The 26,956-nt window shown below is 60.7% G+C and overlaps 3 protein-coding genes across 5 annotated transcripts; 1 reads left to right on the top strand and 2 right to left on the bottom strand.

The window, feature by feature from the left end:
• Positions 1-1,529: 1,529 nt before the first annotated feature.
• Positions 1,530-7,007, bottom strand: MMP15 (matrix metallopeptidase 15). The gene is made up of 10 exons (XM_074583491.1): positions 6,722-7,007; positions 5,378-5,526; positions 5,003-5,125; positions 4,583-4,890; positions 4,187-4,348; positions 3,843-4,066; positions 3,562-3,700; positions 3,180-3,330; positions 2,946-3,061; positions 1,530-2,675 (listed from the first exon to the last, which is right to left on the bottom strand). Exons 1-10 carry the CDS (start codon positions 6,854-6,856, stop codon positions 2,218-2,220), a joined length of 1,965 nt encoding a protein of 654 aa, XP_074439592.1. The 5' UTR covers positions 6,857-7,007; the 3' UTR covers positions 1,530-2,217.
• A 1,291-nt stretch (positions 7,008-8,298) lies between these two features.
• On the bottom strand, positions 8,299-13,275 carry USB1 (U6 snRNA biogenesis phosphodiesterase 1). Of its 3 annotated transcripts, none has more exons than XR_012586580.1 (8): positions 13,106-13,262; positions 12,826-12,971; positions 12,518-12,701; positions 11,981-12,034; positions 11,610-11,820; positions 10,702-10,807; positions 9,766-9,849; positions 8,299-9,484 (listed from the first exon to the last, which is right to left on the bottom strand). XR_012586580.1 is itself a non-coding variant. In XM_074583489.1 (8 exons), the coding sequence occupies exons 1-8, from the start codon at positions 13,207-13,209 to the stop codon at positions 9,385-9,387; spliced, it is 963 nt and encodes a 320-aa protein (XP_074439590.1). In that variant the 5' UTR covers positions 13,210-13,268; the 3' UTR covers positions 8,299-9,384. The 3 variants fall into 3 exon arrangements, 2 of the variants coding, with proteins under 2 accessions (XP_074439590.1, XP_074439591.1); XM_074583489.1 differs by having other exon boundaries at positions 11,636-11,820; positions 13,106-13,268; XM_074583490.1 differs by lacking the exon at positions 11,610-11,820 and having other exon boundaries at positions 13,106-13,275.
• A 565-nt stretch (positions 13,276-13,840) lies between these two features.
• ZNF319 (zinc finger protein 319) lies at positions 13,841-18,829 on the top strand. Its single transcript, XM_074583487.1, has 2 exons — positions 13,841-14,047; positions 15,530-18,829. Exon 2 carries the CDS (start codon positions 15,903-15,905, stop codon positions 17,565-17,567), a length of 1,665 nt encoding a protein of 554 aa, XP_074439588.1. The 5' UTR covers positions 13,841-14,047; positions 15,530-15,902; the 3' UTR covers positions 17,568-18,829.
• The last annotated feature ends 8,127 nt before the right edge of the window (positions 18,830-26,956 follow it).

The following is a 26,956-nucleotide window of genomic DNA, read 5'->3' as shown; positions in this document are numbered from 1 at the left end:
CAGGGCTTTTCTCTGCCTGATTTTGGCTTCTTGCTTGGCTGCAGCGATGTGCTGAGTCTGAGCCAAAGTGTTTCCCAGGGAATCAGCTAACGGCAAGGAATTGCTGCCCAGCGTGGGCAGGGATGGAGGCTGGAGTAGGGGATTGGTGGCCCAGGCCACCGGGGTCCTCCTCCCTGCCCCCCAGCGCCGTCAGCCCTGGGAAAGTGGGGTGAGAACCAGCATCAGTGTTTCCCTTTTAAAGTAATTAGTGGCTGAGGAGTAGCTGGGCGGCTCAGGGTAATTTAGTGCCGGGGAAGTGGCTGCAGCCGAGCCTTGGGCACAGAGCCAGTGGCTCTGGGTTCTGGGGAGGGGGGGGAAGGATGGTGATGGTGGGGCACAAAGGCTTCGTTCCCACCCATGGAGGTGCCCTCCTGCTGGGGCCGGCAGGGCAGGGATGGGGGCATAGGGGCAGCCAGAGTCCCAGGGAGCGGGGAGCAGGTCAGGGAAGGGTTGATGCTCCAGCACCGAGCCCCGTGTCACAGCCGCCTGCCCCGTGGGAGCGCCTGGGCAGGGGTGCCGTGGGGTGCCAGGCTGCCTGCTGCTGGAGGAAGCCTGAGGAGGGAAGAGGATGCTGGTGGGAATCCAGTCCCACAGGGAAACCCCCCCCACACACACACTCCATAGGGTCAGACCCTCACGTCCCCTGCCTGGCATGGGCTGCCCCACCCCACAGGTGTATTTAACCGCACCAGGCCTCAGCTGCACCCGTGGCTCCAAAGCAAACGTGGCCCAAGCTTGCCACCCCAGCGGGCATCGCCAGCAGAGGGAGGGAAGGAAGCTGCCGTCTCCATCCCTGCCGCCCACCGCGGTCAGGTTTTTCCTTCCCATCAACGGCTGAGCGACATTTTTTTCTCTGGATAAAGCCCATTTCCCACCACCCTCCCCTGGTCTCATCTTTCCCGCTCCCACCAATTATTTCCCCCATATCTCTGCAGCGGTCGCAACTCCTCTGGCTCTCCTCTGCCCAGCCAACGGCGGTGAGACAGGATACGGCCACCCCCTTCCCCCCCCACCCAAGGAAAAGCTCCGGGATGGTGCAGGGACAGGGAGCCGGAGCACCCGGTAAACCAGCTGCCAGAGCATCCCCGCACCGTCCCCCAGCTGCCCAGGGATGGGAGGTGGCTGCCCCCGGGCCGGAGTGGGGTGCTGGCTGGGGGAGAACAAGGCCGGCTGTGTTCCTGGCAAGGCCGTCGCTGCTGCTGTGGGAGCTGGTGAAAGGCAGCTCTGTCTCTGTCTGCTGCTGGGGGGGGGGGGGGGCGGGGAGAGGGGATGCTTTCGCTGACCACCCCCCTCCCCCCAAAATGGTAGCCCCAAGGCAGGGGCCACTGTGGGGACATCGCCGGCCATGCTGGTCCCTTCCCGCACATCCCCTGGCTCGGCCCCCCGCAAGGTACCCCTGGGCAATCCCCCACTACCACAAAAAATCTGCCAGACCTCACGCGGGGCTCCTGCCCCCCCCTCCCGCGGCAGAAAGGACAGCACCACAGCTCTCCACGCACGCGACCCGTTTAATACACGTACAAGGTGGCCGTGCCTGCTGCCCTGCCCACAGGACCGCCTGTCCCCAGGGCTTCGCCCCGTGGCAGAGGCAGGGGCTGGGCTGGGCTGAGCCCATGGAAGGGGGGGTGGGGTTGCAAAGGTGAAGTGTCCCCCCCTCGCACTATCTTTAAGCGCCACATCCCTGTGGTTCAACGGGAAACACGGACGGGAGCTCGACCCTCCCTTCCCCCCTTATGCTTCCCTGCAATGGCAGGTGCCAGCAGCTGAGACCTGCCAGCTCACAGCACTTGTGAGCAGCCCCCAACCCGCTCACCGCCCCACGCAGCACAGCCACAGCACATTCACGGGGGGAGAAAGGGACCCTGCTGGGACCCTGTGGCAGAGGCGGGCGCAACACAATGGGTGGTAACCTGAGGGTCACAGCCAGGGACGGGGGACAGCCGCTGGGGAGCAGGCAGGACCTGGATGCCCTCCAGCCCCGCCACGACCATCCTCCAGTCCCAGCCCGGCTGCTCTGGGGGGGCTGGGGGGGGAGCATTCCCCCGTTTTCCGAGGCCGGAGCCATCAAACAAACCCAGGGCAAGAGGGGACGAGGCCGTGGGGAGGGGCAGGAGAGGGGGAGATCAGGTCCATCGTTAGCACCATGGTGGTGGGGGCGGGTTGGGGAGGGAGCCAGGGTCAGACCCACTCCTGCAAGGAGCGCTTGCAGTACAGGAGCATTCGGGGCGCGCCCTTCCTCTGCATCTGGACGATGACGTAGATGAGGCCGAGGATGCAGAGCAGCAGCACCAGCAGCACCAGCACCATGACGACGCTCATGGTACGCGTGTACTCGTCGATCTGCACCACCACGTCCACGTCCCCACCCGGCTGGTGGCCGCCCTCGCTGTAATCCTCCTCATCTTCTTCCTCCTCCTCCTCCTCCTCTTCCTCCTCCTCGCCATCGGCCCGCCTGTCCCCATCAGGGTTAAAGGGGGGTCGGTCCCCATCGGGCCAGCGGGGATGGGGGTCCGGGACCAGCTCCGTGTGACAGCCCATGAAGTCCCGTAAAATGGATTTAGGATAACCTGGCTCCGTCTTGAGCCGCTCGTTGTCAAATTTCCAGTACTTTGTGCCTCTGTAGAAGTAGGTGGAAGCTGGGGGGGGGGGGGGGGGGGGGGGCGAAGAAGATGAAGGTGAAGTGTAAGTGGGCAGGCGCAGGGCACCCCACAACCTGGGAACCCCTGCAGGTGCCCAGGACAGCAGGTTTTACTCTGGGACCGGTGAAATCCTTCAGAAAGGGCTTCAACCACTGACTCCCGAGCACCCTTCTGGCCTCCACCCTACATGGCCAGGCCACCAGAGGGGTGACCCTATCCCCTCTGGTCCCGCCCTGCCACCCGGCCCTCTTCTCCTCCTCTACTTACAGGCGTCCGGGCTGAGGAAGGCACCCTTAGGTGAGGGAGGGATGCCCGTCCAGACAGAGATGGGCTTCGGGTACCCAGGGTCCACCGAGCGGGTGTCTTCATTAAAGCGCCAGTATCTGGAGGAGTGAGGTGGTGAGCAGGTGAGGAGCACGAGGGTCTCTGCCGCCTGCCATGCCCACCCCTGCCAGGGGCGAGGAGGCAGCAGAACAGGGGGAGGACCCCGGAGCCACTCACCTGTCCCCACGGAAGAAGAAGGTGTGCCCCGTGGGTTCCCACCAGATGGCCGTGTCGATGCTGTCGTAGGGGATGCCCTGCCCGTAGGTGACCAGAGGCTGTGGGTACCCGGGCTCCAGGTTGGCTTCTCGGAAGAGCCAGTACCGGTCACCTGGAGGGCGGTGGAGAATGGGGATGAGGCGGCCATGCTCAGCTGCTGTGTCAGGGACACATGTGGACAGGGTACGACGCCTGCGGCCGCCCCGGCCCTTGGGAATCAGGCAGCGGCTCTGGCTGGGGAGGGGGATCAGGATGGCATGAAGCCAAGCAGCTCTCAGCAGTCTGGAGGGCGCACTGGGGTCCCCCCTCCACCTCGGCCCTCCCCCCCAGTCTCGCCGCTCACCTTTAAAGAAGACGAACCTCCCGTCGTGCCTCTCATAGGCGGCATCGATGTCCCCAGGGAGGCCCCGCCAGAAGTGCCCAATGGGCATGGGGTAGTTGTCCAGCACCCGGTTGTGTCGGACCCTCCAGAACCACCGGCCCTGGTGGGAAACAGGGGGTTGGCAGAAGATGGGGGGGACACAGGGACACAGTCCCAGTGCCAGCCATTTCGCCATGGGATCCTCCCACCCAGGGACGCGCCACATCCCCAGGGAAGGGGCAGGAGGGGATCCTGGCAGGTACCTTGAACACAAACATCTCCCCACGCAGCACTGCCACCGTATCAAAGTTCCCATCGCAGATGTCGGGGCCATACTGGTCAGGTCGGTCTGGGCTGCCGGGTTTGGGGGGTCGCTCCGGTTTCCCCGGCGGGGGCGGTTTAGGGGGTCTCTGGTCTGGCCTGCCAGGTCTCCGGGGTGTCACGGTGGGCAAAGGCTCAGTGGGCTGAGGGTGCCCATCCGCGGTACCTGGATGGGGCGGCGAGAGAAGGGATGGCGTGATGCAGACCAGCAGCGCAGGTGCCTCAGTTTCCCCACATACGTGCCCAACATCCCACCTCTGGGCTGATCCCCCACCCAGCTCCTCACCGTACAGCTGTTGGATGCCCTTGAGGTCATCCTCAGGAAGCTGGAAGTTCTCCGTGTCCATCCACTGGTAGAAGGGGGCCATGATAGCGCTGGGGTTGCTGGAGTGCTCCAAGCCCAGTGAGTGCCCCAGCTCGTGCACGGCCACCAAGAAAAGGTTGTTCCCTGCAGGGAGAGGCACCATCAGCAAGACGGGGTGGAGGACATGATGCATGGGGTGGGTCTTTGGCCCCAACACCCTGTGACAAGGGTGCTCTGGTGGGAGCTGCCTGCACCACCGTGGTGGAGCTGCTCTCCCTGCCACCCCCGCCCATGCCAGCGCGTCCCCCCTGCCCTCAAACCCAGGGGCCCACCAGGCTCGTCCGGTTGCCTTCACCACCTCCTTGGCCCTCAACTCACCAGAAACATCTGTGTTCTCCAGCGTCCAGGGCTCATCTGAGTCGAAATGCGTGTCCCCCCCCATGCCAGGACCAGGAAAATAGGCGTGAGCCAAAAACCCCCCGACGCCGTCGAAGGGGGAGCTGTCTCCGTGGAAGCCGGAGGCAAAGAGCACCATGATGTCGGCCTCCTTCTTCCGCTTCTGTCGGATTTCCTCGTAGGGTACCTCCCGGAAAGCCAGCGGCGTGGCTTGCTCCCACACCCGGAAAGCTCGGCGGACGGCCTCGTACGAGTGGTACCGACCCAGCTTCTCCGTGTAGTTTTGGATGCTGGGGGTACAGAGCTCGCTGGGGATAGCCCGAGACAGTGCGTGCTCCCCGAGGGGGTCCATGGCTCTCCACGGGTCAGGGAGGGGTGGGAAGCCCTGGAGATGGTGGGTACCTGAAGGTGAGATGGCTCTGGCTCCAGCGCCGCCCCGTCAGTGCGTACCGCTTCCGCCGCATGTTGGACTTCATCCGTGCCCCAAACTGGTCCGGGACCCCGCAGCGGGGACGTTTCATCCACCTGCCAGGAGGGCATCGAGCCAGGGCTCAGCCCACCGCAGCCAAGGTCCCCGAGGGGTTACAGCAGCCGCAGATGGCGAGGGAAGTGTCCCAGCTGCAGGGGTGCAGCCCCCAAAAGGGGAGACACAGCTCTCGTGGGAGACAGCGCCTGCATTTCCAGGTGCAGGCAGAGCTCCAGGGCCGGCAGGCAAAGCCCAAGAGCCGGGGAGCGGAGGTGCCTTCTGCTAGAGCAAGAGGACACGGAGAAACTCACGCCTTGGTCTCCTCGTCCAGGATGCCGGTGACAGTGATGCCGTAAAACTTCTGCATCTCGGCAAGGGCGGAGGAGAAGGTCTGAGCCGAGTGCATGGTGGACATCTGCCGGCTGGGCTGCGGCAGGTAGCCGTAGAGCCGCAGCCATGCCTGCGTCGGGGAGAGCCCAGCGTGAGGCGGCGGCGGGGAGCGGAGCTGGAGCCCCCCGGGGCAGACGGCTGCAGGATGCGGCCCGCTGCCCCTCCAGCCCCGTCCCTGCCATGGGGCGCGTGTGCCAGCTGCTGGGGGGCAAACACCGCACCCAGGCAGGCAGGGCAGGCAAGCCGCAGCACGCAGCAGGCAACGGAGCCCCAGCCCTGCCCCACAGAGTTGGGGGGGACCCTCGGATCCAGGATGGGGGGGTGGCAGGGGGCTGTCAGCCACCCTGACCCCCAGGGAGAAGGCGGTTGTCAGGGGGCCAGCCTGGCTGCCTGCTGCCCTCCCCCAGAGTGTCCCCAGGGGGGCTGCGGAGGGACACGGGGCCAGTCCCACCCCCACCAGCAGCCTGGGACCCCCCACCCCGGCCTCCACCCACAAAGGGGCTTCTGTCCTGCAGGGCGGGGGGGTGCTGGGGTGCGCCGGGTCTCTTCCTTCCTGCACCAGCCTCCGCCTCCCCTTGTCTTTTCTAATTAGTTTTTATTTTTATTAGTGCTTCTAATTTTTCTATTTTCTTTTTTCTATTATTTTTCCCTTTTTAGTTTTATTTTTTTCCCCTTATTTTAATTTTCTAATTTTTTTCCTTTTGATTTTCCACTTTTCTCTTTCCATTTTTTTTTTGTTCCTTTCCCCCCCATATTTTTCCTCCTTCCATTTTTTTTTGTTCCTTTTCCCCAATATGTTTTTCCTCTTTCCTTTTTTTCCCCCCCCTTTTTCCCCCCAGTTTTTTCCTTTTTCACGATTTTTCCCCCTTTTTCCACTTCTTTTTCCAAACACACCCCCCCCCCCCCATACCCCGATTTAATGTTTCGATTTGGAGAAATTCATCATTTTTTACCCCCCGCCCCCAGGCAGGGTGGCGAGGCAGAGACTTTATCAAAGGCCCTTTCACCCCCTCCCCCGCCGCGGCCTGGCGTGGGCACAAAGCGCTTCCTCTCCCCCGCCGGTCGCTGCTCGTCGGCCCCGGGGGAGACCCGGACCTCCCCCTCGGACACCCCCCCCCTACACCTCCGGGCCTGCACCCTGCCTGCACCTGCGGCGGCCAGCGCTGCCTGCCCTCCGGCCGCAGGTGCAGGCAGGGCGCGGGCAGGGGAAGGGGGGGGTGTCCCAGGGGAGCCTCCCCCAGCCCCGCGCCGCGCCCCCGCCTCACCTCCGCGTTGATCTCCTCGCCCGTCGCCCCCGCCAGCAGCACCAGTCGCACCAGTAGCACCAGTAAGGGCGGGAGGCGGCCGGCCGCCCGCAGCGCCCCGCCCGCCCGACGGGGGGCGCCCCCGCCTCCTGCCATCCCGCGCCTGCCGCCGGTTCGCGGCTGCCCCCCGGCCGCGCCGGGCCGTGCGGGAGCTACGCCGCCCTCATGGCCCGGTACCGGGCCGCCGCGGGGGGCTGCGCACGGTGCATGGGCAGGCGCGGCCCGTCGCCTCCCAGCCCGCCTTTGTGCGGGGGGATCAGGCCGGCGGCGACAGGCACATGGGCGGCCACCGCGGCGCGGCTCGGGCCCTGCCCGCCGGGAGCGGCGGAGCGGCGCGGAACCGTGCGAAGGGACGCGGGCGCGGCGGCGGCGGGGCTCGGCGGGGAGCGGGCGGGGCGGGGCCGCGGCGGGCGGGGGGCGGGAGCGGGCGGGGGGGCGGGGCCGCGGCGGGGGGGCGGGGCCGCTGCGCGCTCCCACGTGTGTCACAGCCCCGCAACCGCCCCCACGAGTGTCGGCAGCCCCATGCAGCCCCCACAGGTGTCCCAGCCCCGCAACCGCCCCCAAGGGTGTCAGCAGCCCCGCACAGCCCCACGCAGCCCCGCAGCCGCCCCCATGGGTGGCCCAGCCCCGCAACCGCCCCCACGGGTGTCAGCAGCCCCGCACAGCCCCACGCAGCCCCACGCAGCCCCGCAGCCGCCCCCACGGGTGTCCCAGCCCTGCAACTGCCCCCACGGGTATCAGCAGCCCTGCAGCCACCCCCACGGGTGTCAGCAGCCCTGCAGCCGCCCCCACGGGTGTCCCAGCCCCACACAGCCCCCACGGGTGTCAGCAGCCCCATGCAGCCCCCACGGGTGTCCCAGCCCCGCAGCCGTCCCCACGCCTGTCTGCAGGCAGAGCACGGCCCATGGCACGCAGACCATGCACGCCCTGCGCGCCACTGTGGGCTGTGCCAACACCCGCCTGTCCCCGGACTTTGTCCCCGCAGCCCTGCTGCCAAGCCCCGGCTGCGTCCCCCAAAGGCGGGAGCGGGAGTCCTGACACCCGCCGGAGGTATAAGGCCGGGCCGTGGGCCAGGCTGGGCCCCGCCGGGAAAGGAGCGCAGCCGCCGGTTGAGCATTAACCTGGCACTGCTGGACTCGGACCACAGAGAAACTGGTCGTGCCAGAGCCAGTTTCACTGGAAGTCCCCAGGGGCTAAATATATCCATCTTTGTTTGCTTTTCCTCCACCAAAAGAAAACCCGGGGTGTAATCACACGCCTTATCACGCAGATCCCCATCCCAGGAACCAACCGGCTACAGGCTTAACAGAATTTTGTTAAGGATTTTGAAAGCCGGCTCTGGCACAGGCGTTGGCAGACCCCACGGCCTGGGCCAGAGACGCTCCCACAGCCACGACGCTCCCGGGGCTCTCCCGTGTGCAGGGAAAGGCAGCACCAAGCTCACAAGAAGCATCTGCAAGGCATGGCCTCATCCAAAGTCTGCGGGAGCTGGGCACGTCTGAAAGGGAACGCTTGAAGTATACCACAGACACAATTTTATGACACGAGGAAACAAGATTTTTACTGCTCAGAAGTCCTGAAGTCTTTCATCAGACAGGCACAGAATGAAAGATTCAGGGCAGCACATCGGCATCCTGCTCCGAATACTCGAGATGCTGCTGCCACCCTCCCGTCAGAAACAAAAGGATTAAAATGGAGCTTCTCCGGAGGGCCGACGTCCAGCCAACAGTCCCCAGGGTCGTCACAGCACCCGGGGTGCTGTTCCCATGGGGAAGAAGCTCGGAGCCCGGGCAGGAGCTGCGGCACCTTGACTCACCCGTGGGCATTGCCCTTCCAGCTCAGGAAAACGCTGACAGTGCCCTCTCTTGGGCTTGCCCACGCACGGCAGTGAGCTCCTCGGGAGCAGCAGCCCACCAAAAATGTCCTGGGCTCACGGCACGCACAATCTTAAACCAAAGCTCTTCTTTTAGAGCCAGCCCAAAGCACTGAAACGCAAGGGGTTTACAACCTCTCTCCTCCAGATTTCATCTTTTGCTGTTTGGCAAAAGGATCAGATAGCGAAATTTCTCTCTAGAGGCAGCAGCAGTGCGAGAGGGATGCAGAACATGACTCAGGAACTTGTCCTGGCTTAACAGCTGGGAGATGCTCTGGTGAGAGTCCAGCTCCGTGTCCTCGCATCCTGCTACTCAAAGCATGCTCACAGCCTCCCGACAATCGGGCAGCGCTATTTCCAACCGCGCGAGACACTTTCCTTTTAGCAAAAACCTCCCACGCTACCTTCTTCCTCCTTCCTGTAAGGCATCTATGGCTTTTATAGATAATATTTTTTTTTTTTTTTAAAAATCAGCAAAATTAGCCACTGTGGGATGGCTGGAACCGCCGGTGCTGACAGCAGCACATACAGCAGCGAGAACGAAACCCGCTACAAACGCACATTTCTTCATTCAGCAACTCAAACTTGGAAGTAGCCCGACTTGAGGCCACAAACACCCCCGAGGTGCTGAGCAGGCAAGAAGAGCGTGGGAGATGCGTGACAGCCACTTGGGGCTGTGCTGGAGAACAGTCCTTGGTTCAACGCCAGGGTCTTTGAGGCTCTCAAACGCACAGCCCCACTGGCCCCTACCTCAAGGGGAAGTAGAAGTACTTGTTCCCCGACTTGCAACGGACTTGGTCCCATTGGACACGCAGCAGGAGCGCCGCATCCTCAAACCCATCCACGATGTCCTGGAAAACAGATGCAGGAGTCACTACGAGGAGAGTGGATCTGCCAGAGGAAGGAGTCGGCAGCTCCCTCTCTGAACCAAGTCAGGGACAAGGCTGTTTGTGGCTGGAAGCCTCCAGAGGGTGATTAACTCATGGTCCCCCCAAAAGCTTCTCTTTTTTCAACCCAGTGAAGTTTGTCTTGCTCAGTGAAGAGAATTTCCCACTCTCTGCCCTCGGCGGGGACATGTGGCTGGACACCAGCTCCGCTCTGCCCCTGCTCTCCACACTGCGTGGGGACGCACCTGGAGCTCCCGCAGACACTGCCCTTCCAGCCTGCCAGACATGTCCCCGATGCACCAGGCCAAGCTGATATGGAACGACGGGTCCTGAAGACAAAACAGGGATCAGATCGTGAGAGCTAAAGGAGCTCAATGCACGGAGCCGCAGCAGGAGATCTGGTGTGATGCTGGGATCGCAGAGGCAGGGGGATCCCAAAGGCAGGGGGATCCCAAAGCTGGAAGCCACCTCTGCCAGCTCAGCAGTTGCGGAGCTGATACAGGCAGTGCTGGAGGCGAGACGAGTCCTGGGCTCCCCATGCCAGCCCTCTTGGGCACCAGTGTACAAGGATGCCTGGTTCCCAGCCCCACTGCGGTCAGCTCTGCAGAAGCTTTTCCAACCACACAGAGAACCTCTCACGGACAGTCCTGGAGAGGGTAGGTGGGTGACTTCTGAATAACCCACAAGAGCCCCCTGCTCAGCTCTGGAGGCAGAGAAATCAGGGTTTGGCCCTTCAAAGCCCCAAATGTGTCCCCAAAGCTAGTACCCGATGCTGTGGGAAACTGCCCAAGGAAGAGGCATGAGCATCGTCCACATGGCTCACCCTAAGGCCATTCAATCCTAGGACAAGCCTGCTTCCACGCAGAGCGGGGCAGCAACTGTGATGTACACTTTGGCCCTTTGCCCCAGAGACCCGATCCTCCAGAGGCCACCAGACAGTTACCATCCTCAGCCTCCTGCACAGCACGCGACACAGAAGTCAGACTCGCGCTAGTCCCATTCTCAGCAAGAGAACGGATATTAAGGTGTTAAGTATGAGTACCACCAACTGGCCCAAGGAGACCATCTCCGAGTCTAACCTCACCACTCCTGTTTATTTGGGGTGAACACTTCATGGATCTCTGGTGAGGAACCAGACGGTGTGTCTGGAGCGGCAGGGAAGTAATTAGGAGACCACTCACCTTGTAGAATGTGGGAAGGTCAAACTCCTCCAGAACTCTGTCCACCTCCGAGACCAGCTCCAACAGCTGGAAATGCCCAGCAGAGACCTCCAAGCCAATAAAGGTCCTAAAGAAAGAAAAGGAGAGACAGCAAGCACCCTTTCCTGCTGCAGAAAGCACCTCTGCAAGCATACTTAGCCCTGCATTCCTATCGGGCAAATTTCCTACCCCCTAACAAAAGCTAATTTGAGGAATGCCAGGTTTAAGCATTCAAGGACGACGACCGCATTCTGAAGAAAAACAGAAATAAAGATGCGGTAGCAGGGAGAAGCAGGACTGGACAATACACCCCATAGATTTACTGGATTAACTCAGCACCTTTTGGGACGTGAAAACTCATTTTCCAGGCAAAGGATGGACTTGCTGGGTATTTCAGCGGGGCGCCGTGCCCATGCGGGAGCTGCATTCAAAAAGCAGAAGTTGCCAGAGGGGTCTGACGGCGGGAGGGGAAGTGGGGAATGGGAAGTACCAAGCTGGAGAGACGTGACAGAGAGGTACCTCCTCAAGGACTGTCTGGATGATGCTTTCTGGACTCCAGGAGGAGAGAGGAAGACTAACTCTCATCCAGGACCTGCCTCATCCCACCCATGACTATCGTGGGCTGCCATTCCCAGTAGATTCAGCAACTTTTCACAATTTTAATCACCTTTGCTTTGACATTTAAACTACTTAATTGCATTCAGTTGGGATCAGGCTTCCAAGCTGACACCCAGGAGAACGAGCACTGTTGGAGCTATTTCTCTCCAGCTCTTAGAAGACCTGCACTGCAATTTCACAACCAGCACTGCTGCCAAAAGAGGTGGCCCCCGGCTCCGCTTGCCCCAAGCCGCTCATGCATGCAGGAGGGTTTGCGAAACCACAGAACAAACCAGATGGCGGCGAACGTGGCTGCCACCTTTTAGCTGCTGGGAAACTGCAGCACAAATCGAAGCCCAGCAGACAGGCCTGCCTCGGGTCATGTTGTGAACAGATCTCTTCTCTCCAGAAGAATGAAATCCTCCAGCCTGAGGTTCACCCACCACCACCGAGACCAACGGCTTGCAGAGAATCACCGCTGAAGCTAAAGATTTGCGCAAGTGGCTGGGGAAAGGTGTGAAACCTCTGGATAATAAGGTGACTGCACGCTGCCGCATCACACCGCTCAGCCCAGCCACCGTGGGACAGGCAGGATGACGCTTCCCATCTGCCCAGCACCTTGCCCAGCCTCCTCCCCAGGCAGGCTGCCCTGCTGCTTGCTCACCTGGTTTTGTTCTCATTGGTGTAAACCTTCACTTGGTCAGCCACGCAGAAGAACCTGAAATAAGAAAGATTCTATTTCAGTCAGTGGGAAAAAGAGAAGAAAAGAAAAAAGCAAATAGGGAGGGGACAGGATTTCTACCAAGCTGTGGAAAGATAAAGGCAAATGCATGCTGCAAGCGGCCCAAATCGGTGCAACCGGAATCTTTCTGGGCTCAAATTAATCCATTCCCCCGCCCCGGTTTCCAGCCCTCTGAAGCCCTGACAGGGACAGAAGCCCTGAAGCAGCTGATGCTCAGCAGGTGCCTGAGCCAGATGTAAGGAATGAACCCACCCGTGGTTTTGGGGATGGCGCAGCTCTGGCCTCATCCTTGAGAGCCGGGACCTGACTTATCCAGTGCTGGATCCCGAGGCAAGGAGAAAAACTCCCCAGGGCTTTACTGCTGCCAGAGATGGCTTCGGGTGTGGATGCTGGCGAGGCACAAGGTCCGGGGAGAGGGCAGGGTGCGAGGAGCCTCTCCCGGGGCTCCACCGTCCCTACCTGTGGAAGGGGGCCAGGCGCTCCTTGAGGAAGCGGACGAAGGGGTCTATCCAGTGGTAGCGCAGCACCACGCACTGCGAGAGGCTGAGGTGGAACTCCTCCATGGCAGCCAGCGAGGCGACATAGGTGCGAGCGCGTGAGACCAGCAGCTCCAGCAGCTCCAGGAATTCCTCCTGGACTCTGTCTGCGGGGCAGCGCCGTCACGGCCAGGTTCCCCTCCCCACACCCCGCGGATCCCCACCGGGGACGGCCGGGTCCCGTGGGACTCCCGGGGCCCCAGCGGGCTCCCCGCCGCCGCCGTTACCTACAGGGCAGGTAGACGTGCGTGGCCCAGCTGCCCCGCTCGTGGGGGAAGCGGCGGACGCGGCCGCCGTGCAGGGAGCTGTCGTCGCTAACGGTCTCCTCCGGATCGCCCGGCAGGCCGGCGGGGACGGGCAGGCGGGGGCGGCCGGCGCTGCAGGGACAGGGGAGGAGGAGAAGGAGGATGAGGAGGAAGAAGGCGGCCGCGCCTTCCTCACCCGGCCCCGCTGGCTCCCGCCGCACCCTCACCCCCTACCCCGCGCGAAGGGCCCGTCCCGCCGCACCCACCTAGCCGGGGGAGGCCCCTGCGCGCCGCCGCCCCGGCGTCCCCCATCCTCATCCTCCTCCTCTTCCTCCTCTGAGCTGCTGTACCCCACCAGCGCGGCCCGCATGGCCGGTGCGGCCTTCCTTCCCTCCCTCGCGCCCTGCCGGTGCCGGCGGAGGCGCTGTTGTCGGCGCGGCCCGGCAGGGGGCAGCCGCCGCCGCCCGCCCCGCCCCGCCTCCTCCGCCGCCGCCGCGGCCGGCCCGGCCCGCTCCGCTCTCCTCCCGCACCGCGCCGCCGCCCGCCTCCGCCACCGGCGCCCCCTGCCCTCCCCTACCTCCCGGGTGCCGCCGCCACGCCAGCGCGGGGCTCGGGCGCAGCGCGCAGGCCGCGGCCCCGCCGGCGGCGAGCGGGCGGGCTGACAGGGGCCTCCCGCCGCAGGTGAGGGGCCCGGCCGCCGCTGCCGCCCTTTGTGTGGGCCTCGCCGGGGCGGCCCCGGCCGGGCAGGGAACCCCCGCCCCCCACCCCACCGCAGGGCCTCCCGGCGCGGCGGCGGCAGCAAAGGCCTCGGGGCGCCGCCGCTGCGTTTGTCCGCAGGCCGGCGGGGCCGGAGGAGCCGTCCCATGGGGAGAGGCGAGCGGCGGGACGGGCCTGGCCGCGGGCTGCGGCGGCGGCGGCTGGTCCCCCAGCTCCCCGGCCGCCCCCGCGCCCCGGGGCCCCGCCGCGCCGCTCCCTGAGGCGGCCTGGGCCCGGCTGCGGGAGGCCCGGACAGCGGGAGCCCGGGCAGGCGGGAGTCGGAGCCGGCCATGCCGGAGCGGGCCGTGCCGCGGGCCGCTGCTCCAGTTTGAAAGTACCTCGGCTTTCCCGGCTTCTCTCCTTGAATGGTTGTCGCTTCCCACCTCCCACGGAGGGATGAGTTAGGCTCGGAGCTGGCTCGGGTACCCGTGCAGAGCCCTCGGTAAGCCAAGGTTGGTATCTCTTGCTCTCCCCAAGCTCCCCCTCCCCGTTGGGCAGGATGGTTGGGGATGCCCTTGCTGTTGGCTTGCTCCGGCCGTGGTTCATGTTGCCTGCGGGAAAGGTGGCGGCTGGGCTGTGCTGAGGCTGCATATCCCGTTGAGCTTAGGTGCTAGGTACCCTAACTGCCAGCCCTCCCTTCGCGTCGACGGTCTGGGTGAGCTGCACAGGAGAATGAGATCCTGCGTACTGGGAGGGCTGCTATGGGGCCTTTGGGCATTCTTCCGCCCAAAATTGTGCCGGCGGACAAAGTAATGCAGTGTGTCCATAGGCAGAAGGGCGGCCCGGCGCTGCCCAAGCTCTGGGGCACGATCCAGTCTCAGCTGGGCGGTGGGGGAGATGGGGACACTGGTCAGTTTCTCTGATGCTCCTTATCGCTTAGTTTTAAATACAACAAACCTGGAAGGCCAAGGTTTTACTTACCCTGAGCGAGGGCAGGTGTTTCGACGCAGAAATGTGTGTGTTCTTGCAGGATTAGGGGCTTGTGGCCCAGAAGCACTGGCTACTGCTGCTTGCCAGGGCCTGGACCCTTCCTCTCTCTTGAGGTGTGTCGGCACTGCTGCTATCTGCTGCTCACTGGTGTATTTACTCTGAGTTGATATCAGGTTTTACTGGACATCTCTAGAAAGACTGGAACTTTTCAGTGAGCAACAGCGCTGTGATGCTCTATAGTAAGGCCAGGCAGCACCTTTGGTGTAGGTTGTTCGACTCCAGGGGACTTTTATTCCATGGTTTGGTAGGAGGTTCAGCTTCAGGTTGCTTTAACACTTCTTATGCCTTCACAGATACTGCTGCATGTGATACCTGTGGGTTCTGTGTTTTTTCTGTGGATAGGATAATGTTAAGGGCAAATCTTCCCTTGAGCGCTCTGCCTCTTCCTAGTCTACAAGTGCTGCGCAGAGAGGGGGAAATCTCTTACATGCATCCCTTGGGTAATGTGCCCAATACGAGAGTTGCAGGAGGAGCACAACTGCTTCACAGGGGTGTTTCAGCTGGGGTGGGATCAGGTTGGGGTTTGCCTTGATATCTGTAAAATCTCACCCTGTAGCTTCTTGATTGCACAGCATTTGGCGTACCTCAGCCTGTGCAGAGGGACCAGTGTTCTCAGCCAGTGCCCCCAGTGGGGCTGGGAGATCCAGTGATTGACAGCATACTGGGCTGGGCTGACTGGCACCCGGGCAGTTGTGCTGCCTCTCGGGTGAGCACGCTGCTCAAACGTGTGCCTGGCTGCGGCCGGGCACAGCATGCCTTATCCCAGGCCCTTCGCACAGCAGCAGCACGGGGGGCTCCGGTTCCGGTTAGCTCCCGCACACGGGCTTCCTGGTAGCTTTGCCGGGATGTGGGAGAGTTTTTAAAGTGAGCCATGGGGGGAGGTTGACTGGAGAGTCGCCTGTCTTTCCTCTGAGACCTGATATGAGCTGTCTTCTTCCTTGCAGAGCGAGCTGCTCCCTGGGCCACTTCCTTCACCCTTTACAAATGTGAGCACATCACAGCCAGTACGGAGAAGGGCCTTCTCTTGTCTTCAAGGCACTTGCTTCTGCCTCCTGTTCTTTTGTCCAAAAAAGAAAAAGCCAAACCAAATCAGTCCACAAAGAACTTGTGCTGATCTAAGGAGGAGGCTGTGGAGTCTTAGTCACCCCTTTGCTTCCCAAGATCTTGGCTGTGGGCTGGATTTTCTGCCCTCGACTTCAGGGGATCAGCTAAGGGGAATCAGGATCTTGGATACTTTCAATTTTGGTTTTTACTTGGACCCTTTCAACCAAGAAGCTGAAGCTGTCACTGCTAAAATCCCGTTTTTTTCTCCCAAGCATGTCAGAAAGCTGGCAGCAGCCACAGCAGCAACCACAGCAGCAGCCGCCGCCACCACAGCAGCACCACGCTGGGGCAGCCGCCCTCCCAGAGCACTCCATCCCGCCCAGCACTGCTGACAACCCCTTGGGCTGTGCTGTCTACGGCATCCTGCTCCAGCCAGACCCCGGGCTGCAGCACCACCAGCACGCCCCCATCCAGGCTGGAGAGCCGTCCCACAAATGCGGTGTGTGTGGCCACGACCTTGCCCACCTCTCCAACCCCCATGACCACCAGTGCTTGCCAGGCCATGACCGCTCTTTCCAGTGTACCCAGTGCCTGAAGATCTTCCACCAGGCCACTGACCTCCTCGAACACCAGTGCATCCAGGTGGAGCAGAAGCCCTTTGTGTGCGGTGTCTGCAAGATGGGCTTCTCCCTCCTGACCTCGCTGGCACAGCACCACAATGTCCACAATGGCAATGCTATGAAGTGCTCTATCTGTGAGAAGACCTACAAGCCTCCCGAGGCGGAGCATTCGCAGCCTCTCGACCCCTCGGAGAAGCCCTACAGCTGCTCCATCTGTCAGAAAACCTTCAAGCACCTCTCGGAGCTTTCCCGGCACGAGCGCATCCACACGGGTGAGAAGCCGTACAAGTGCACACTATGTGACAAGAGCTTCAGCCAGTCGTCCCACCTGGTGCACCACAAACGGACGCACAGCTCAGAGCGGCCCTACAAGTGCACAGTGTGCGAGAAGACCTTCAAGCACCGGTCCCACCTGGTGCGCCACATGTACGCACACTCGGGGGAGCACCTCTTCAAGTGCAACATCTGCGAGCTGCATTTCAAGGAGTCCTCAGAGCTGCTGCAGCACCCCTGCACGCCCAGCGGGGAGCGGCCCTTCCGCTGTGGCGAGTGCCAGAAGGCCTTCAAGCGCCCCTCAGACCTGCGGCAGCACGAGCGCACGCACAGCGAGGAGCGGCCCTTCAAGTGTGACCTCTGCCAGATGAGCTTCAAGCAGCAGTATGCGCTCATGCGCCATCGCCGCACGCACAAGGCCGAGGAGCCCTTCAAGTGCAACCTGTGCGAGAAGGGCTTCGTGCAGCCCTCGCACTTGGTGTACCACCAGCACGTGCATGGCATAGAAAACCTCTTCAAGTGCAACGTGTGCCAGAAAGGCTTCAACCAGTCCTCAGAGCTGCTGCGGCACAAGTGCGTGCAGAATGCAGAGCGGCCCTTCAAGTGCGCAGTGTGCAACAAGTCCTACAAGCGGGCCTCAGCTCTGCAGAAGCACCAGCTGGCCCACTGCGCCGAGAAGCCGCTCAAGTGCACGCTCTGCGAGAGACGTTTCTTCTCCTCCTCCGAGTTTGTGCAGCACCGCTGCGACCCAGCCCGCGAGAAGCCCCTCAAGTGCCCCGACTGTGAAAAGCGGTTCAAGTACGCCTCGGACCTGCAGCGCCACCGGCGCGTGCACACGGGCGAGAAGCCCTACAAGTGCCCCTCCTGCGAGAAGGCCTTCAAGCAGCGCGAGCACCTCAACAAGCACCACAGCGTGCACGCCCGGGAGCAGCAGTACAAGTGCATGTGGTGCGGGGAACGGTTCCTGGACTTGGGCCTGCTGCAGGAGCACAGTGTCCAGCACACAGCCGAGGGCACCTACCAGGTGGCCGCCTGCTTGCCGTGAGCCTCCTGCCCCTCGGTGGCTTTCAGCTTGCATGTGGCACTCCTGAGCCTCGGCCTCCTCTTCCCTCTCCTAGGTTGTAGACGGCCTCCAGCAAGTCTGGGGGAAAGGGGAGGTACAGTGGGCAGGCAGGTAAACTTTCCTCCGGCCTCTGTGGTTGATACACCACCTGTATCACAGGGACGACAGGAAAAGCTCGAAGGGGTGGAGAGGAAAGGAGGGTGGTGGGGAGAGGAAACGATGTCTGTAGTTGCCTGGCGTCCCCTGGACTGTAGTTCGTGCTGTACCTGCAGTTCCAGTTCTGGGAGCTCAGCTGCCTGCTGCGGGCACCAGCCCTTCGCGTGCGGCCTCTTTCCCCTGCCCTGCCTGATGGGGTCAGAAGGGAGGGCTGGGCAACTCTCCTCCTGGAGAGGGCTCAGGAGCAAGGCAGAGCCAGCTCTCCCTTCTCCCAGGGTGTGCGGCTCAGGGAGAAGTAGCAGGTTTCCACTGCTGGGATCTCCCAACTTTCTTGGTCCAAGCTCAGTTGAAAGGACCATTTCAGATCATTAGCATTGATTGACTGCCCCAACCTCCCCTGCTCTCCCTCTTTCTAGAGTGTAGAAAGGGAAAAGCCATGGGGCTGCACAGCTCCAAAAAGCACTTTGGCATTGCTGCTTTTGCAGTTGCTGGCTGTCACGCTCTGCGAGGGTTCTGAGCGAGCCTGCCCGCCCCTGTCCCTGCCAGCAGCACGGGGTAGAGTAGCAAGCGCTGCGCCACTACCGGAGAGCATGGCGAGGAGAGCCTCTGTGCCCTACTCCTGGCGTTTAAGAGCTGCTTCCCAAGGGGCTTAGCTCTCCTGCCAAGACGCGCCTCCAGGCCCCTTCCCTCTTTGCACCACTTGGGCCATTGGCATACCTCCAGGGGTGTCAGGCAAAGGGTCATCCCAGCAGTTCGAACACTAAAGGGTGAGGCGAACACTACTAATAACCTACAACTTCGGAGATGTTACCATCACTGATGGTAACCCATGCCTGTGCCAGGGGCTTGGTGTCTGATTTGCTGGGGGAAAGCAGAGCGAGCCAGGAGAATCCTTCCTGGTCTGCGGGCTCGGCTACACAGCGAGGGGAAGGTTAGCAGTGGGTGAAGGAGGAACGTACTTTTTTCCCCCCCCCTCTTGCAGGAGTCCTGTTTTACCCCTTTACTCCTTCTTTACCTCTTCTGTATTTTTCAGGTTTTGCACAGTTCTTGTAAACATCACTTAAAAATAAATTTCCCCTAGCAAGGTTGATGCAGCCTCAGGTGTTTTCCTCTGCAGGATTTTGCTGGTTTCTCACAACCAAGAGACCCATTACAGGCCAGTTAGATGCCTTGGGGGTTGAAGGCATGCTTAATAGGTTGCCCACCAGCCTCCCCCTCTCCGTGGAGATACAAAGGTGTTAAATATATCCATCTTGGAGATATTCAAGCCCTGTCAGGATGCGGTTCTGGACAACCTGGTGTAGCTGACCCTGCCCAAGCAGGGGGTTGGATTAGACAACCTCCAGAGGTCCCTGCCGGCCTCAGCTCTTCTGTGACCTTGTCTGGCTCCCGTATGAGGAAGAGTGTTGTGATGAGCTGTAATTAGTGAACAGCAGCCAGTGAGTTGCCCATGTGCTGCACAGGTGATTAGGACAAGTTTAATAAATGTTGTCCATGGCAAGTAGAGAAATACAAACCTTGCAGAGTGTTGGGCTGTGCCTGCTTTGCTGGTAGGGAATGCTCATCTGAAAGGTGGAGAAAGGTTTTTTGCCCCCAGTTTCAGCACAGTGAGGGGGAACGGGGTGTGTTTTTGGGGGCTGGGACGGGTAATGACAGGTCTGACCCTGGGGCTGAGTCTTCTTTCATGTGCAGCTTTAAGGAGCTTAAAGCAGACCTTGCTATCTGCTGCCCAAGGAAGAGGGACCGATAGTTATCGTACTTCATGCTGCCTCAAGGATGTGGTACTTCCTACCAAGTTTTCTGTCTGTGTTTCTTTTTGCTTTTTTTTTTTTTGCCTTTTTTTTTTTAACGCAGTTTGTTAATATTCATTAAAAAAATACTGTATAGTTTAACTTGATGTCATACTGGATCTTTAAAAAAAAAAGTGATAACTTGGATTTTTAAAAGGCTCTTTGGTTCTAGGTAGCTGGTTTTTGCTGTTTAATATGTAGTAAGTTCAGTGTATGCTTTACTGTAGGAGTAAAAATGAGGAGTAAAACCAAGGAAGGCTAACCCTGTCTTTGCAGAAGGGCTTGGTGGGTGACCGAGGCTGCGAGCGTGGGACCGGGGCCAGCCAGGGAGCGCGGCACCCCCTGACCCCTTGCTCTCTTCCTGCCTCAGGGCCATGGTTAGCTCTGGTCTTGCCCCAGGCAGCCCAGCGCCGCTGGCGCGGGTCCCACAGAGCCATGGGTTCAGCACTTGCCCTGACCGCTTGAGCACAGCACCGGCATCCAGGATTGGTGCCCGGAGCTGGGAGCTTGCAGAGAGGCTCGTCTTTAGCAAGAGAGGAGCACAGACTGGAGGCTGCTGGAGCCTCGGGGGAGCGGGGGTTGTAGCTGTATTTCTTTCTGGGACAGCTGCTGGCTAGAGCGAGGTTTGGAGAAATCACTGGCATGGCCCCTGAGGGGATGTGCCCTGTTCTCTTCCCTCCCCAGGGCCCCAGGTGGCTGGACGGCCTCAGGTGCTCGGGGCAGAGGAGTGTGGTGGTGGGACCCGGACAGAGCTCTGCACCACGTGCTGGCCACAGAGCTGCTGGATCCTGTTCCCTGGGGACCAGCTGGGCACAGGGACCGTTGGGGAGCATTTCCCTCACGCTGAGCAGCTGGGAAAGCCCTCGGTGTCCCAGCAAGGAGCTCCGGCTCTGCTTAGGATGTGGCAACAGCCAAGCAGCACCGTGGGCAGAGAAAGCATCATCAGGGCTGTGTGTTTGAGGGCCCACGCCGGGGGGGAGACGGGATGCTGTGGGGAGCTCAGCAGGGACCAGCACAGGTCCAGGTCATCAGCCAGTGCCTGTGAGTAGGTGCCTCCAGGTTGGAAAACGTCTTGATGTGGCTTTAGAGCGTCGTTAAGTAGGACTGGCTTGTGGGCTCATGGGGATTCGGTCTCTTCATCTTGTTTGCTGCCCTGCAACAGCCCAAATCCAGTAGAAGCCCATGCTGGCTTCTGCTGCCAGACCTTGGCGCTGGCAGGTGGGGGACCTGTGTGGAGCAGGTGGCCGAGCAGCCACCGAGAGCCTCGGGTATGTTTATTTTCGAGGGAGATTGTCTAGTTGGAAGCGGCTGTGTTGGGTACCCGGGGAAGCAGGTCCGTCTCCGTTGCTGTGCCTTTTGGTCATGTTTTGTACCGTGAGGTGAGAGGTGGTGGAAGTAGCAGGAGGCACATGAGTGTCAGGAGCATGGTGCTGGGTGGGGAGGCAGGGGCTGGCCCGGAGCACTGATGGTTGTCCTCCCTGGGCATTACACCATGAAGGGCTCTCTGCTAACTGCTGGTGTTTCCTTTGCAAACCAAAGAGCAGTTGTGGCTAAAGCCCCTTGGGGAGTAGAACATGTTTCTACTCTGTCCCTGTGTTGTACTTCCCCTCTGACGTTTATTTCAAGAGACTTTTGGGCTGCTTCATGCTGCTTCTGCTTGGGCCTCGCTCACCGCCCCGCAGCACCCAAGAGGGTCGCCGTGCTGGAGCTGGTGTGGCATCAGCCCCCACGGCAAGTGCTCGTGTGTGTCTTTGAGATGTGGTTGCCAGGCTGCCGGGGGATGCTCTGTAGGGCAGCGTAGGGGATGGTCCCTCCCGATGGGCTGTTCTCTTCGGCAGGCGGTTCGAGCGTGGGATACCACTGGGGAGGTGGCGGGGAGGGTTAGGCTGGCTGGAGGCGGTGTGGATATTGTCCAGAAGATAAATTCTGCTCTCTAGGGTTGCTGTTCCTCTGGCTTCCTGGGTCCAGAAATAAGGTAGTCTCTTACCCGGGCTTTTTTCCCCGTCTTTGCTTCCCCTTACCCTACCCACAGGATGCCTTTAGCTGTGTCCCAGCCCCTTCCCCTCCACGGCTCTTTTGCTTATACGTTTATAAGACCTTCTAGGCTTCTCTGCCCTTTGTTCAATTCTTTACTTGCAAGCGGCGGTTTGGTTTTCATCCCTTTTTCCATTTTGATTGCGGGGTCTCTTCCCCCTCTCCTCCCCCCACGCCCCCAGTTCCTCTTCCAGGCTGGATCCAGGTGGTACCAAACCACCGTTGACGAAGTCAGGTGTTTGGCACCCGAATCTTGCTGGAATCCAGTGGGTGCTTCTGGTCCTTCCCCCTCCATGAGGCTGTCCGTCTCGCTGATACCTGTGGCCTGGCAGCTTGGCTTGGCCGGATCGTGTCTGTGGTACAGCTGGCTCTGGCAAGGGAGTTGAAGCCAGGACCAGGAGCCAGAGCAGAGCTGGAGGAAATGGGCACTGGGGTGACAGTGGCCATTTCCATGGTGGGTCCCTTTGCCACATCTCCAAGGCTCGGGGTTAAGTCAGTGAAGGGCTGTCAGACGTTCCTGGGAGAAGTCATGGCGCTGGGCTGGGGCTGGACTGCTCAGTTCCCTGGGGACACCCGCTGAGTGGCTGCATGCGTCAGGCAGGTGGCCGAACCAAGCGAGCCGTGGTGTGGACACCCCTGATCCCGTTGGTATGCCCAGGTGGCCCTGCCAGCTCTCCGGGGAGCAGACGCCGTCCCTGCGAGTTGGGTGGGAAGAGGTGCACGCTCTGGTCTTGGGGCCCATGCGCTGGGGCGGGTGGCGAGGGGGAAAGCGTCATCTGACAGTGGTTTGGGACCATCTCTGGGTGCTCAAGCCTGGCCTTGCACTGTTTGGAGGGAGGAGAGCGCTTTCTGTGCTTCCCTTGGGTATTTACCATCAAGTCCAGGCTGCAGCCAGAGCCTGGCTGTTAAGCAAAAAACCACCTTTTTGTTCTTCAGAGCTTGACTCTTCCTTTGTCAGGCAGTGAGTTCATGTGTGGGAAGGTTCCTGCGCGTGCAGACAGAATGCTGAGATGCAATATCGGCGGGCTGGTGAGGTCTGGGGACGGTGGCTCTCCCCCTTGGCCCTGGTGAGCCCAGCTTCTCCCCAGCCGCCCCCGCAGTGTCTCCCGGCAGCCACCTCCACCGCTTTCCGGATGTGAAGATGCTGCTCTCGCAGCGTGCCCAGGATGCTCAGCAGGGAGGGAGCTGGACCATGGGGCTCATCTCCGAACGCCTCCAGGCCACGGGTCCGAGGGATTTCGTGCCCGGTGAGGTTCTCGGGCTCCTCCTAACCTGCACTCGTGCCTCTGGCAGAGTTCCCAGGGCCATGGGAAATCGCGGCCAAGGATGGCGAGGTTTGTGTGGCTTGCAGTGCCTTTAACACTGCTCTCCGTGTGTTTCTAAGATGATACTCCATGTACGTGTGTATATATATTGTATTAACACATCCCGCTCTTCTGTGTGAGTGTCAAATGGTTTTGCTTTACTAATAAATTTATAGTTATTTATACCTTCCTGTGGGCGTGTAAGATTTCTGGAGCGGAGGCCATGTGCCATGCGCTGCCTCCCCTGTCTGTCTTTGTGCTCTGTCTGGCTCCGCTTGGTTGTTTTTTTGATTGTGTTTTTTTTGTTTTTGTTTTTTGGTTTTTTTTTCATGTTTCGTTTCTTTCCCCTGAACCTTTTTGATGGAGAAACGACGGTTCGTCTGCTTGGTAACCAAAAGTCGAGAGGCAGGGTACGGGCAGGCTCCCCGGGGCTGAAAGCAAACGCAAGCAGAGCCTGCAACGGGGTTTTGCCCCTTGCTGGAGGGGCAGAAGCAGGCAGGGTTCTCTGCCTGCCAGAAAGGAGGCAGAAGTTGATGCATGTTGTGCTCTGAGGACCCCAGCCCCACACACGACTTGCAGCTTTCTCAGAGGTGTTTTTGTTTTTTTTTGTTGGCATCCCCCCTATGCCGGGACGGGAAGAGAGGAGCCCACTGCCTGCAGATGACCTGTTTTGCTCCATCCTGCACCCAGGCCAGGGGAGATGAGTGTTTGTATCACTGGGAAAACGCTTCTAGCTGAAGGGTTGGGAAGGGGATGGGATGCAAAAATGGGAAACTGAGGCAAGGGGAGCGGGGACAGCACTCAGCCAGGATCCTGCGGCCGGGGGATGTCTTGGCATCCCTTCTCGGCTGGCTGCTCCATTCAAAGCTCCGTAAATGACAGCGGAGAGGTGCTCGGGGGGAGGAGGATGCCCACATCTCAGGGAAGGGGCAGGACCCCCTTCCCCTGTGCCGATGCTGATACGGGGTCACCAGTCCCCCCGTGGCAGCTGTGCTGAGGGTGTTAGTGCCACTGAGCAGCATCGTGTCTGGTGGCAGAAGGACGATACCTTTCCCGGTTGCCCTAAGTTCTTATTCCTGGCTGGCTGATTTCCATGGGAAGGTGAAAAGTTAAACCGCGGCCCACGGTCCTAAGCGGTGCCCGCGTTTGAACTTTGCGGTTTGAGGAAACACTCCATATCCTCAGGGCAGGCAAGCAAACTGCATCGGCACCACCGGTTGCACGGGCTTTTACTTTCTCGCTTTTGATTTCCCTGCAGCACAGCAAAGCTGCGTAATTTTTGCATGTGCCAGAGCCCTCAGTTCTGGCTGGGGGGAGACCAGGAGCGGTTGGTGGGAGCAGCGTCCTCTCAGCACCTCATTAAGAGGCCCTTAAGGTGTGGTTGCTTTTACAGAAGACCTTACCTACTTGGCAGCTGTTTTCCATGCAGGTACCATCAATGATCCCTCCTGCCTTACCCCACAAATGTAAAAGCTAGGGACAGAAATTCAAGGCCAGCGAAAGCGGATGGAAAGTAGTTCTCCAGCACATGTGCCAGGAGCGCTGGTAGCATCGTCCAGGCGTAGAGCGGAATCTTCCCCTTCCTCCCCTGGGTTCCTCCTGGGCATTCGCTTGCAGAAATAAGTCTAAGAGTTATTGAGCAGGTCTGGCTCAGAGGCAAAGGGTCGCTAGAGCGTCCTTGGAGGAGATGCAGGTTTAGCCATCAGCAGGTGTTGCTTTTTCTGAACCCCTCGCTGAAGGATTTCAGGGGCCTGAGCGTGCAAAAGTCTGCTTGAAGCTGTCCCTGCATCGCGCTGCTCTTTCAGGCAACGTCGTCTTCTCAGGTGGGACCTGCGAGGTGGGACCTGGGCCAGGCTGTGCCCCAGGGGTGCAGCGCAGAATTTGGGTGTCTGCCACTTCCACCGCTGATACCACGGCAGGGGCAGCAGGTCGATTTAACGCCCTGCCTGTCCAGGAGCCACCGCTGCTCTTCAGGAGCTTGCACGTGGAGCTCTGGGGCCCACCACGGCTTGCTCCCTGTGCGGGGGAGGTTTTTCCTGGCGATCCAGGGTTTCCAAGGCATTATGCAGCAGCCCTCGCACCCTGCTCTCAGAGCCAAGGCTCCCCCGCCACCCCCAGCCCTGGCGCAGGGGTCAGCGTCCGTCCCACAGCGGGGAGCAGAGGATTTGCCCCCAGTGTAGAGACGCGCTGAAGTCGCCAACGGATTAAACTGAGGTGATTTTTTTTTATTTTTTTTTTGGGGTGCTTCAGCATCTCCTGCCCCAGCACTCAGCACCCCCAGCCCCTGCAGGCTGGTGATGGAGGCAGCATCCAGGTGGTGGCCATCTCCGGGCTCATCCTGCTTCCCGGGGCAGGCTGGGCCAGGGGAGAAGCAGCCGTGGCCCGTCTTCTCCACGTGATGATGGCACGTGTGTACGGGCCTTTGGCACATCAGGGATGCAGCTTGCCTCTCTCGCCCCTTAGCACCACCAGCCAGGGCTGCCTGGCCTGGGCTGGGAGCCCTGAGTCGTCTCCTGTCACCATGGAGGCTTTGCTGCCGATTCCTGCTGGGGCAGGGACAATTTTGCCAGCCGGAGTCACAGGGAGCAAAGTGAGAAGAGCTGAGGCTGGGTAATGGCTTTGGTAGCCACGAGGGCTGGGAGAGTGTGGCAAGCACTTTTGATTCATGTTTCTGCCATTAAAATTAGTGGCTAATGCTGAGGTCTAAGTGGCCATCACTCTGCTTCAGAGTGAACAGTATCTTAGAAATACAAGGATGCCTTTTGGTCAGCTTCCCCGGGCCCGGCGGGTGGGGAACAGGGTGTGATTTGGTAGACTGCTGCTCTGTGCCTCAGTTTCCCTGTCCGTGAACCAAAGCTGCAGAGGTCCTGCGCTGGGGCCAGGCAGGGTGGGTACCCGTTGCTCACCAGGCTGGGGACGCCCGTGGGGCCAGGGAAGGAGGAATCAGGCCAGGGGGCTGGGGTGCCACTCTGGGGAGAGACACAAACCGAGGCCAGACGTCACACAGCAAAGCCGTGCCGGTACCAGCATCCCCGGGTGTAATCGCGGCTGAGATTAGGGACGATGGGAAAGGCTGGCAGTCACCCAGGGCCAGAGGTAAACGGATCAGGCAGCAATTGGCAGGCTCAGCAAGGGGAGGCTTAGCTCAGCCCAGCACAGATTTGCTGCCTTCTGCCCCAGATCCTCCAGGGTTGGGACAGAACCACATCCTCGGGCGCGGCACCCTCAGCACAGCACCCGTGTGCCGCCCCACGGGGTTTCAGCAGCCCCGTTGCTGCTCATCTGCACGTCCCTGCGCCTGGGTGAGACATCAGCCCTCCCCGCAGCACTGCTGGGCTCGTGCCGGGCCGGTGAGTAGCTTTGGTGGCTGCAGGCATTTTGAGGATGCTCAAACCTGCTTGATGTTGGGGTTTTCTTTGCGTTATCCTGCACCAAAACCAGGCTGGCTGCTGAGAGCCGGGGCGTTCAGGACAGCTGGGTGCTGGTAATCCCATTTGCGGGCAGGGCTGGGCTAATCCTCGCGGAGCTCTGAGCGGATTGGGATGGATGTGGGGGGTCAGTGGCGAGCTGTGGTGGCCAAGGGAGCCCATGCATCCTGGGGGTGGCTTCCCGGGGAGGCGGCAGTGAGTGAGCCGGGGTAAGTGGCAGCAATGGAGGCGAGGGACGCCGCTGGGGTTTCTGCAGGGCCACTTCCGCATATGGCTGGGAAGTTTGGTGCTCCACGATGGAGCTGGAGGCTGAACCACAGCAGGGGCGTGGGTCTGTGCTGGGGGAGCGACGGAGCGGGTCCGTGATGCTGCAAGGGCGATGGAGCAGGGTAACGAGGGGGTTGAGCTGATACTGGAGGGGAGGGAAAGGCCGTGGTGGTCCCTGCTCCAAATGGGGATGGCGGGTCTGCGCCCCGCATCTTCTTCTCAGAGTCTGGGGCCCTTTGCATGAGCCCCGTGGAGCTGCCACAATGGACAGTGTCTGCAACACAGGGTATTGCGGCGGGCGCCACTGCGGGCAAATCTTGGCTGCTTATTCCCGTTTCGTCCAGCAACTAGTTTTTTTGGGGACCCACAAGTGTTTCTGCTTCTTTCTTGTT

The sequence above is a fragment of the Larus michahellis genome, chromosome 4 (assembly GCF_964199755.1).
Source record: "Larus michahellis chromosome 4, bLarMic1.1, whole genome shotgun sequence".
In the NCBI taxonomy this organism is placed as follows: domain Eukaryota; kingdom Metazoa; phylum Chordata; class Aves; order Charadriiformes; family Laridae; genus Larus; species Larus michahellis.
The sequence above is the reverse complement of the archived record's forward strand: the minus strand, read 5'-3'. Positions and strand labels throughout refer to the sequence as shown.